The sequence below is a fragment of the Varanus komodoensis genome, unplaced genomic scaffold (assembly GCF_004798865.1).
Source record: "Varanus komodoensis strain SLA01 unplaced genomic scaffold, ASM479886v1 scaffold4, whole genome shotgun sequence".
NCBI lineage: Eukaryota > Metazoa > Chordata > Lepidosauria > Squamata > Varanidae > Varanus > Varanus komodoensis.
In genome coordinates, this window is record NW_025335941.1 from 21610970 (window position 1) to 21623667 (window position 12698).

Here is a 12698-nt window from a genome sequence, read left to right on the forward strand (position 1 = left end):
GTGCAAATGACTGGAGCAATTTTTCCATTCATTTCCGTGGAACGAGGATGCCCAAACTTTCCACCTTTTCAAGAACTTCCAGTGGCTGTTGGTGATGGGGGGACTACAACCACCCACCCTTGTTTCCCGCCAGGAGAGATTTTTCGACTCCTAATAAAGCCAGTGAACTAATCCTTCCATCTGGGGAGAGGTGAACTCCCCCCTCCAGCCGTTTCTGGCAAGGACGACTTATCCTCCATGGGCAAGTGAATGGGGGGGGGGGGTGTCTCTGTTTCTCTCACCCACTCCAGATGCCTTTTCAATGCTGTAGAACTCACATGTGGTGGTAGTGGGGATACCTTCAGGTCTGCCTTAGTCCGGCTTTGCAGGCCCCCTGTGGCCACAGCACTGGTCATCTTCACTTTAGGGGAAATGCATTCCCCTGCAGAACAGGTTAAATGTTGTTTTACCCAAACAAACTACAAACCAAGAGTGTACCTCTGTGTTACATGGATTGCATCTTGGTCTTTAGCTCTCACCCAGGCATTGATTCAGAACACTGGAGCTGCTAGACACAGCTTTAAAATAATGTTTCCTTCAACTTCATTGCTCCACACATCCCATAACGCAGCCTTGATCTTGAAAATAAATGCAATGGTTGAGGCACTTGCACTGGCAAAGAGGACTGACTGCTATTTCTCAACCAAAACTTTTCAGCAGTTTAATATGTAGTGTTGATATAGCCAGTATTCAGGTATAATATAATCTTCCTGAGCTGTTTTTTCCTACAGAATAAATGGGTTTTTAAAATAAGAAAGCTATCCAGTGTAGGGGCATACCCACCCTCTTATCCCAATAGTCCATGCTGTTTCCTGACAATGCATTAGCACATTGTATATTAGAACTATCAGAACATATTAGAATCCAAGGTATCATGAACAGTATTATAGCCTTCTGAATCCATCCTTGCAGGTGGATTCTATTTCTTAGTTCTATTTACAGATCACCAAGATATCAGTGCAACCACATCAGATAGTAGAAGTCTTCTGATACCATTCCATTATAGGACAAGGGTGGCTTTCTTCATATAGCAGTGGTGGGAATGGAATAGAGTTATCTGAATTGTGTGGGATTGAATTCCATCCACCTCATGGTGGCTATTTCTATTAAAACAAAAACAAACAGAACAAAGCACCACCATACATGTTCAGGAATAATACATTTAATACCAACATATAGTTTAACTTTAACTTTTTTTGCAATGGAGGGTGCAGGTGAGGACATCTTCCTTCCAAGGAATTATAATCAGTGAATACATATGCTGATAAGGAAGTAGGGATGCCAAAACAATACTTGACTTATGCAGGGAGGGGATAAAAGAGAGAAACATACAGTTATCATGAAAAGGTGCATAAACAAACCAATCATGTCTTCATTTGGTTGTCAGTGTTTGGAAGGCCACCACCCATTTTTTTGGTCAGTGGGCATACTTTGTGATTTTGAGAGAGCATCACATCCACTTTCCCAAATGCCTGCCATGTGGTGGCTGGTCACTTCATGAAATGATCACTATGGTGGGCATGAGCATTCATAAGACACTCATTTTCCAACAGGCAGCTAGTGAGACCGTAAGAAATTTGCCACAAAACCTGAATACAAGAAATAGTGTAAATTGTAAAAAGCAAATCCACCGTTTGAACTCAAATGAGTATGGCATGGCTGGTTAGCAAGGATCTTGCCACAAGGCAGAGAAGTCTTTTAGGCCAGTACTACAGAATAACAGAGCAAAAGCAAGTAACCCATTGCCACAACCAAATGAGCCAAACTACAGCACTATAGGCCAGAGGAACTGTCACATTTTATTGGGCAGGTCCATATGACTTAGCAAGGCACATTGCACAAAACCTATACAGCGTGGCTTCTTTGCCCCAGGGCTCATGTTGTGCTCGACAAATGATTGGGTTTGGCATAGTTCCAAAGCTACTCCCTCCTTGGTGCTCCTCCAGGTATCCCAGGGGACACTGGAAGCACTGAAGTTGCTGCCTCTCCTTGTGCTATGCAGCTCTGATGGATTTGGGACTTTACCTGCATTTATTGTGTCATCCAGATTCATTCAAAATGCCAAAAACAGGAAGTTATAAACCCTACAAAAAGCCATGGCTTGTTGAGACTGCTTTGTAGCTGCAAAGATATTTGGGGTGGGGGGAGTGGAGCTGAGTCTGGACAATCTAAGCCAAGTGGATCCTTGTGGATCTACAAATGCGAAATATATATTATGCTTCTTCATGTCATCAAGGGCCATGCTCACAAACGTAAATGGTACTGGCCAGTTTCCAAATGCCCCTCTCTCTTCTCTACCTTTAGATTCAAAGTAACAAATGTGCACAAGTATGAAAAAAGTAGATTTTACCCAGAAACATGCTTGCATTACATTGTGATATTGTATGAAAACTCAATGTTTTAGCTATTTGCATTAGTTTTCCTATATTCATTCAAGTCTTGCTAAATATTTTCAGATATTCTCATGCCTGTTTCAAAAAGAGAATTAGCCTGCCATATTCTTGTTTTGTGTCTTTTATTGTGTAAAAGATTGTGGCATCCTTTTCATACATATATTTACTCAGCATTAAATCCTACTTATTATACTCTTTAATGTTATTATTTCCAAGTGAGACTGCAATCATGTGTGTACTTATTTGAGAGCAAGTTCCTCTGAAGTCACTGTACTTCCAAAATAAATCATGCAGGATCAAGCTCTGCCAGTTCAAACATGCAGAAATAACTAATAATTCAACAATTTAGGGTCTGTCAGCGAAGAATTTATGGCTTTCCTAGCATAAAAAATAAATATATTCCACCAGGAAAGCTAGCATAACTAAGTGTGTCTTTAACTTAAGCTTGAGCCTGACACATAAGGCCTTTATGTGCATGAAGTGTTTTGATTACATGTCTGAACATTCAAATATCCTGCTAGCATTCTGAAATGGCAGAGCTCAAGAAAAGCTACTCCGCATGCTACTTTTGCATATTTAATTGGCTGAACTCCAGGAGGCATGTAGGAAAAGCAGGACAATACAAATCATAAACTATTTCTGTACAGTCCTATGTTTGTTTAAATAGGAAAAAGATCCTACAACACATTAGGCCTTTATGTGCATAAAGTGTTTTGATTACATGTTTGAACATTCAGATATCCCGAATTATAGGTCTTTTGTTCCTTTCTAAACCTGCACAGAACTGCACCCTTAAAATCAATGTTTAAATCACACCAAACTTAGTGTTAGCCCATTTTACTGTAGAAAGTCACTAGGTGAAACAATACAGATTCTAGTATTCCTTTGTTAGGTATGCACTGTTTTAATTGTTGTTGATCAGGCATAAAAAGTAATTAAGCTATGCCCTCCTTTTGCGCTGGGGGTCAGCCTGTGTAATACCTTGCTTCAAATCATACATTTTTCTTCAGATTGAAGTTACCGTAATAACCATGTCATATTTTTTGCAAAACAAATTAGTGAAAACCAGAGAAACTTTGTTTCTTGAAACTATGTAGTCAGGCTCATTGACATTTATGTTACTATATTTTTATTCATTTTCTCTTTGTTTTTTTCCTATCATTTTCCATGCTACTGTCACTGTCACTTTTCTCCCGAGGTCTTTTCCTTTTAGGCATATTGTCCTCAACTAGATACTGTGTGTGGTTCTTTGGTTCTGGGTAGATACATTCAAAAGAGCCTTGCCTTGGATTCAGGTAGGGTGATACAGGAAAACTTGGAAATGGTGGTGGTGTTGTCATCTGATAGTAAGGAAACCGCTGTCCCATTGGACTAAAAGGAGTATATTGCTGTGCTAAGAAATAGGTCATCTACAAAACAAAAAGTAAAACACATTTTAAAGTTTTGCACACAGACATTTATCGCTATCATTAAATCAGCTTGAACCAACTTGTTGGTATGTAAGCTTTCAAATTACACTAACTTGGTTTGCACATAATGCTAGCTAGTGGTTTATTTAGTTCATAAGCAGACCATGATCATGTGATGGACAGTTGAACTGTGGTTTGTTCTCTCAGTTCCTGGAATGTTTGTTTCCTTCTTCCTTCATCCACTCTTTCCCCATTTTCCAAGTGCCTTTGAATGCTATAGAATGGCTGGGAGGTACTTTTCTTACCTGCTTCCTCTGTAACCTGGTGAAACAACCCATGACTATATCATGGTTCCAGGTTCAGACTTAGCAACAACCCATGATTTAAACAACTGTTGCTTAACTCATGACTTGTTCAGTCTTCACATAAATCACACTTACACGTTTAGCATGATGTGAAAACCCTGAATAATGGTTGGTTATATAATATGATGCCTATGGGTGCCATGGATCGTCATTGGTTAATTAACCCACAACAAACCACAGCATGTAATCTGAGCCAGGCCATGGTTGGTTAGCACAATTCAGTGGACACATCACTGCATGCTAGAATTCAACAGCCAATGCTGTCAGTTATCATTATATTGGAATCCAACCAACTGAATCTGTTCTGGGATAGATTGTAAATGTAAGTCATTATAAGTTATTTACGGACAACAAAGTTGTCTGCAGGTACAAAGTATGTCACTCCAGATCAGGTTGTGGCCTGCTGTCAAAATCATTTCCAGTTCAAACAACAGAACATGTTAATGGCTTTAGGTTATCCAGAGGGTTTTTTGGTTTGTTGTTTAAGCTTGTATTAGATACTGGTTAGGTGTGCCAGACATGCCTCTGTGGGCAGTCATACTTCTGATTATACTGTTTGAATCATGCTGCCTTCCCACTGATATCACTAATGTTCAGCTAGAGGTTAGCTGATTGTTTCACACTGACCCAGCCCAGAATGCTTCCTACTCAAATGGCCAGAGTGCATCAACCCATCAGATGTGGCTAGGCCACTAGAAGATGCCACAAAGGATACCGCTGCAGGGTCTGGCTGATTCCTTCGTGAATTGGTATAGGATGGTGGTACAACTCAAGTATAGCCTGGACATGCATGTGGTGGCCATGTCGTGAGCAGAGCCAGCTGGAGCTGGGGGTCAGACTAGATGGCCTGGGAGGCCCCTTCTGACTCGCTCTGTTTCTGTTTCTAACTCCCATGCAGAGATGATCAACCAGCTGTAAGCTTGGCTTCCTTTGCTAGTTGGTAGCAAGGAATCTGATCAGGCATGAGTGCAGGTAGAATTAACCCAGTTGGCAGTGCAGCAGAAAAAAGGACAAAGAACTTCCACAAATTTTGCCCTTGACAGTTCCCTGCATTACACAACCCATGAAATCTGCCTATACTACTACTGCTGAAATAGATTTATAATTACTATTCCAAACTTACCATATTTTGAAAGGCAGAATAACTGTGATGTGGACTATCATTCATCTGAAAAGGACTAACAGTGAATGGAGCACCACTGTAAGGGTCTATATTCCTGCAAAAATCAAGGATGGGCATATGTGAATGGATGCTCATAAACTTATCCATCTAATCAACAAATCCTATTAGATGCGATCTGGGCTCTTTTAGGACACCTGTATACATGTCTACTTATTAGTAAGGCCCAAGGAGTTCACTGGGTTTTATTTTGAGAAGAGAGTGCATAGACTTGTAGCTTTACTATCTCTTCTCATCTGAATCAATAAGAAATTCAACAAAATAAAAGCAAGCTGAAGTTAGCAAAAATGCTAGTTTATGGAATGGAGCAGCTCAGCAGAGATCACAGACAGGTGCTTTGTTCACCTGTCCAGATTCAGAAACTAAATTTTTCCCTTCTTTCTAGCATTAGTTTAGAAGTGCCAAAAATCCTATTGTGCAAGTATTGGGTTCTGTGGGTACAAGAGAACTGCAGAGGCAGGGTGACCCTGTTGGACACCATTGACTGTAAAACTTGCTTCCAGTAAACATGCATACATAGGACTGGGCAGAAATCAAAGATGAAGTTTTCAGCATTAGTTCAGAGAGGGAAGGATGCTGTGTGTATTAGGAGTTACAATTAATTATCTTTATTTTTAAAGCTCATGACAATTGCCATATTTATAGGCACATGCAAGAAACAAACCATTTTATATAACCAGGACTGGAAGATCAATTTTATTCTAATTTAAGCATAAGGCTGGACAAACTTACCTGGAGGTAAGTCCCACTGAGCTCAGTGGGATTACTTCCAATTACATAGGGTTAAATTTTTCCTGTCCATTCTGTTCATGCAATCTTGTGCTCACATGAGAGTAAATCCACATCAACTACCCCAAAACACACACTACCAGCATCCTCAAATAAAGTGTATGCCAGGGAGCCAACTGGGTGACTTTGGGCCAATCACACTCTCAGTCTAACCTACCTCACAGGGTTGTTGTGGGGAGAAAATTGAAAGCAGGAGGAGAAGATTGATATAAGCTGCTCTGAGTTCATAAGAAGTGAGATACAAATCTAATAAATAAATACGGTCTATTCCCTATATGGCCCAACAGTATTCATTGCCTCAGAATTCCCAACAATATTGGAAGACTTGGCTGGATCTACAAGGTCAACCAAGCCAACAATATATATTTATGAAAGACTCTTAACAGACAGCCATCTTGACATCCAGACACTCAGAAAAGAGTGAGAAATTAGAATGCCACATCCAACCACACCAGTGGGAAATGGCTACATTCTCTATACAATCCATGGAAATCCACGAGCTGAAAGTGCACCTTATACAGCAAAAGCTGCTCTTTTGGGCATATATGACTCTACAGCACCTGTTTCAGAAAAACACGATTACCCTCTAATAAATGTTGGTGATGTACGATGGCATCATTCATGGTGGCCCCCTTCTGGGCAAATTGTTAAACAAATCAACTTTGTCCTAAATATGTCATTTGTGTTTAAATATGTCAATGTATTGCTGAATTACATTCCCCCATCCTGGAAGTTATTCCCTGGCCAATGCAGCTGGACTATACGAATCCTCATGGTGCCTCAGAGATTCAAACTATGGAGATGGAATGACAGATCATCTCCTCCAACCATGCAATGAACTGACGACCTTGCAACACCGCCATCCTATGAGAGAATATACCACCAATGACAACTTTGTCTCAATACCCATTCTGACATTTGGTCAACATACCTCAGCCTCTATTATGGATGTGGAACAGGAACTTTAGATATTTATGTACATACATTTGAATATACATGTATATATATCTATTACTAATAATACTTTCAAGACCAGTGTGCCTCTGTGTGGCTATATGTTGTGTTTTGGTACAAATAAAAATTATTAATATAGTGAGATATTTCCAAGTAAAAAAGTGTAAGATCATTGTAGAGGGTTTCTCCCAACTGTAAAAGCCTCTTTCTATATTGCACTAGAACACCTGTTGATCAGGAAAATCAATAAAACCCTTCACTGCATATATACCAGCTGACAACATTTAATAGGAAACTTCACAGCAGAGTTTAGTTCTTGAAGTATTTACACTGGAAAAAATGCTAAACCGTAAATCCTATGCAAACCCAACAGAATATGTTGCACTGAAATCAATGGGTTTTACTTCTGAGTAGATTTGCTTAGGACTGCACAGCAGGTGTTTCTACTACCTGTATACTGATGATTGTCCATCATTTTCCATATTCTTGCAAGGGTTGCTTAACTCAGGACAGTGTGAACTTCCTGTAAATGGAATAAAAAACAATTTGTGATTAAAGATTTTCATTAAAATGGTCATAAGAACACTTCAGTTTTTGTCTGAAAGATTCATTAGTTACAGCATCTCTGCAGTTTACAGTGTCTCTTAAACACCAGTTAAAGAAAAACAATTTAAAAGAAAGAGCAGAACCTGTCCAAGCCACCATTTCTACCCACCTCTGAAAATCGAAAAATAGTTCCAAATTGCTCTCAGATTCATGTAGAAGTACCACCCCACTCACAGACTATATTGCTTTCTTGGTTCATACTATTTAGTGCTTGGTAAAAGTATCTACCACAGCAAACCTTAGAAGTAATTTCTTTAGTGACCTCAGAGAACAAGGGTGCAATCACTTGTTTAGACAGAGAAGAGTCCAGAAAATGCCCCAGCCACCCTAAAAAAAAGGGGGGGGGAATCCAAGAACCATGAAGTTGCTCCTGCTTTTTCCTCAAACCACTGTGCCGTGTAACAGATAACAAAATACTTTTGAAAATAAGCAGTTTCAAAAGCAGTTTGTGATTTACAACCAGTGGTCAGACAAAGAACAAATGTAAATACTTTAAAATTTCCTTGGCTAAAACGTGAGACCCTTATTTGAGCCCAAGCAGTTTTTTGAATCCTTCCCAAGGTGCGCCTTTGGGTCATTATTGACCTATTACAGTTTGCAAATGTGAATGAGAATACATATTCATTGAAAATTAATTCGCACTCTCTCACACACACACACACTTTGTGGTGATAACTTTTCCTTTTACCAGGTTTTATAGGAAATAAGAAAAAAAGTTATCTTGGAAAATGGACCAGAATGGTAATTTTGAAGGAAAGTTTCTCAATTTCTATCTAACTTGCTAATATCTATCTACAAGCATGAAAAAGGGAACGGGAAAGTTTGGGCAAAGACATTTAAATGTGTATTATTTCCTGAAAATCTGAAGAAGAGTAACTCAAAGGACTATCAGCTTCAAGGGCTCTTATTCCAGTATAATACTCTGCTAAGTATGGGAAACAAAGCAAAAATTTTATCATAGAAGTCTTTCTTGTACAGACTCTTGCTTTGATTCACAGATATTCTTCTGGAAATCAAGAACATGTGTGTTCACCAAACAATTTTGTTTACTGTGATAGAATCTCTTGCTAACTTGTAAGCATGCGAATCCTTATAGGTCACAAGTACTCATCAGTGGATTACAAAAGAAAAAAGAAACCTTATGCACTCAGTATTTTTCACGATATACTCAGTATCAATGCACTAGTCTAGACATAGTATACTCTACTCTCCCTCAATAGCAACCATCTCTTTCTGTTTAGCTACAGACTTTGATGCACCACTTCTCATGGTTTTCCATAATACAGCAATCTATAAAGAATTATTTTTTTGGTAAATAATTATTGGTAGGCAGCTAAACCTACCAAACCGATATTGCACTTTAATTGGTCTTCCATATAAACGAATTCCATTCAGCAAAGCCATGGCGTAAGGCACTGACTCTGTGTGTTTAAAGCAGACAAATCCAAAAGTCTTGGGTTTTCCGTCTTTGTCCTTGCATATGGTCACTTTGGTCACTGGTCCAGCCTGCAAGAAACTTGCACATTACTTTCTCATAAAACCCAGGAAGGAAACAGCTTTTTAATTTGCCATTTCTAAGACTCACTGGCCCAGCACATAAAAAGATATACAGTGATGGGTAGAAACCATTATGGTATTCCCAGCATCAAACACCTGACCTCATTCTCCCAGTGTAGTGGTTTTACTTAAATATACAGAGGATATGTACTGCCAATTGCATGGCTGTTTCCCAACCTGCATAATTATCTCGTATTGTATCATTTTTTTGGCTTATAAGCTTAATTTATGTGAATTTAGGCAACTAGTTAAATACTTTTAAGATATTTTTCTTTGCAGAATTAAGATCAGCTCCTATATATATTTCTGTCTAAATGTTCCATTATACAAGCACAAGTTGGAGTTGTAGAATACCAGAATTATGAAAAACATGAAGTGCTTATTCTGGCTTATTCCACCATTTACAGATAATATCAAACTTTTTGCTCTGAAATACAGCCATGGAATGCTTAGAAATCAAGGGGCAGGTCCCGTAACATGATAACATCATGCAGTGCAGTCACAAACTACTCCAAGTGAGGAATAACAAATATGATGCCTTGTGTACAGAAGCTAAAAGAAGAAGGATAAGTAGATGCTTAAAGACCGTATCAGGCTCCATTCAGGGCTCAGGAATGCCTTTCATGGCCTTGGTTATCAGTTAGTTGCCTATTGAGTCCTATGGGTTGGGAACAGTATACAGAAGGTAGTGTGCGAACTAGCAGTGATGGGAAGAGGAAGAAAGAAGATGCCCTTTGATTGCCTGAAGGAAGGTAAATAAAATATTCCTTCTTTCAGTTCCCTTGTATCCTTTTTTGTTGCGAGATGATTGATAGTTCAATATCTATTCCAGTTTAAAAGATAACAGAACATAAAACTGTACCTTTGGCATCAACTAATCCTAACAGCTTCAGCCAGTAATTTGTGAGCTGGTTAAAAAAAGACTAAAATGGAAGTGTACTGCTTTCTGAATGAATCAATAGCAGATTCTTACTTGCCTGATGATGAAACTAGAAGTGGACTACAATTACAAAAGACTGCTCACAGAAAGGAACTAGATAACTTTGATGCTTTGAAACCCAATAAATACACCTGGTGCTCAATGTTATGGTGTTCTATGCTTCTGAGTGTTTTTAAAAAGAAATGACATCTCTAACAAATAATAACTTATTCCCCAGCATTTCCAAATAAAACCATCATTTGCTTTATTGTTCTCCCTTGTTTTCAGAGAAGTAAAATAGACTCCATCTTTCCATTCAGGGTTGCCTACTGAAGATGATGAGTTCTTCAAGGACAGGAAGTGTCAAATCAAGCATTCTGGTGTGTATTCTTTTAAACATGCTGATCTCCCTGTTCATAAATAAATACAGAAAAAAAGACATGCTGAAGCAAGCTACATAGACAGCTACCTTAAAATGTAAGTGATCACATGTACAGTTTTTTCTCTCTTACCAGCTACAAGGTGATAGTCCTGGATTGTAAAAAATATATATTTTTAACAATTTAATTCTCAGAAGGACTTTTAATATAGAAAGAAGGTAGACAAGATTCATAGTTTGTCCAACTGGAAAACTCCTTATCAAAAATAAAATTCAACAAAAGTGATAAAAAGATGAGGATTTAAATGAGCCAAACAGATGACTAAGTTGGATGGAAAGGTACCCTATCATTTCAACTTATTGTTTGGGAATGTTGTATTAGAATAGAATGGAGGATCTTCATATCACGGATTATTTGTCCTGCTATACCAATGATCTAAATGTTGCTATTTCACAAGACAATAGATGCCACATAAGTAGTCATGTGAAGCAAAGAACCAAGGATGTGAAGGGTAACAAAGTAGACAGGGCAAGAGAAAATATTCCAGCAATAATGCTTGGTAGGGAAGGGAAAATCTAAGCCAAAAAACCCAAACAAGATTTAATACTTGGTCCAAAGTGGAAATATAAGAAAGTCATGAACCTCTGCCATTTATTCCTTGATTATGGTTAAATGAGGAGTAATACATTTAACAAGTCTTTGACAAGAACTCTTTTAAACTCACAAGATGAAACACAATAAGGTTGGTGCTTTAGGTGCTCTTTTTGAAAATGGAAAGCAGAGGAACAGGAGTGCTTTCCACCAAGCAATGAGACTGAAAGATAGTAGGTGTATACTGGCTCTTTGACAATTGGAAATAATCAGGCCCTGTCCATTTCACTTGAGAGCTTAGTCATTCCATTGCTTTCAGGTGTTATTAGAGAACATTAGGTAACACAGGGATCTTGCAGCTGCAGGCCAGTGAAATGTTCAGCAGGTGAAATATTTCACACAACTGTATGTTTCTGCCCTAAAATGCTGCATCTGTTGAATTTTTGTTGGGTACGCAAATTGTACACAGGAACCCTGCAAAAAGAAGGGCTTTTCCACTTTTCAATTCTATTTATGTATTTGTTGTTTTTAGTCTGTATCACTTTTATTTGGTTGACTATTTACCAGAAAGGTATTATTTTCCATATAAAATACACATGGAAAATTCTGGACACATCCAGCATTCTGCAACTATTTTATCTTACTTTTTTATCTCCATATAGTGACAGAAAATGGTGCCAATTTCATTTTAACAAATCCCACGGTATAAAGTAGTGTTATGCTATTGCAGCCAAACCTGACAGTCTTGAGACAATTTAAACAATTCAGGGCGGTATTAGCTTTCATAAGTTACCGGAGACCATGACTGTATTCAAATGCAAGGGCAGAATCTTATGCATGTTTAAAAAAAAAATCCAGCAACTCACAATATGCCCCAGTCAGGGCTTCTTCTGCCTAAAATGCATAGGATTGGAGCCTAAGGATGAAATAAAACTCCTGCTTGCGTTTGATCCAAAAAGGGTATCCCGCAGTTTGGAACCATGCCCTGGCCCAAGTAGCTCCCCTGCCTCCACCCGTCTACCATTTACTGGGAATCCCCAGTGCTACCATTTACTGGGGATCCCTATATTGGCCTTTCCCGGCCCGGTACTCTCCAGTTGTGCTGGACTACAAGTCTCCCACCATCTCCAGATAGCAGGGATGCTGCGAGTGGCGATCCAACACACCTGAAAAGCAGCAGGTCGCCAGCTCATGGAGGCCTTCCCCGCCGCCCTTTGCTGCTTAGCCCCGCCCACCCCCAGCTCGCCCCGCCCACTTCGCCCCCGCCCCGCCCCGCCATCGCCTGCACCTGCAGGAAAAGCTCATAAAGAATCTCCTCTTGCACGCGGCTCTCCAAGTTCCCCACGAAAAGGGTCCGGTCGGGCTCTCCGGAGGTGGCCATGAGAAGCCGCGCAGCCCGGTTGTGCGCAGCAGACGGTCAGCGCGCGAGCTCCATCCGTGCTCAAACGGGGAGGAGGCGGAGGGAGAACGGGGAGGGGCGGCCGGCCGGCCGGCCAGCCAGTGAGCCAGCGCACTG

The 12698-nt window shown here is 39.7% G+C and overlaps 1 protein-coding gene across 1 annotated transcript; it reads right to left on the reverse strand.

The window, feature by feature from the left end:
* Window positions 1-1185: 1185 nt before the first annotated feature.
* Window positions 1186-12665, reverse strand: RBM11 (RNA binding motif protein 11). Its single transcript, XM_044441851.1, has 5 exons — window positions 12471-12665; window positions 9079-9241; window positions 7580-7652; window positions 5330-5423; window positions 1186-3841 (listed from the first exon to the last, which is right to left on the reverse strand). The coding sequence occupies exons 1-5, from the start codon at window positions 12561-12563 to the stop codon at window positions 3566-3568; spliced, it is 699 nt and encodes a 232-aa protein (XP_044297786.1). The 5' UTR covers window positions 12564-12665; the 3' UTR covers window positions 1186-3565.
* Window positions 12666-12698: the final 33 nt, after the last annotated feature.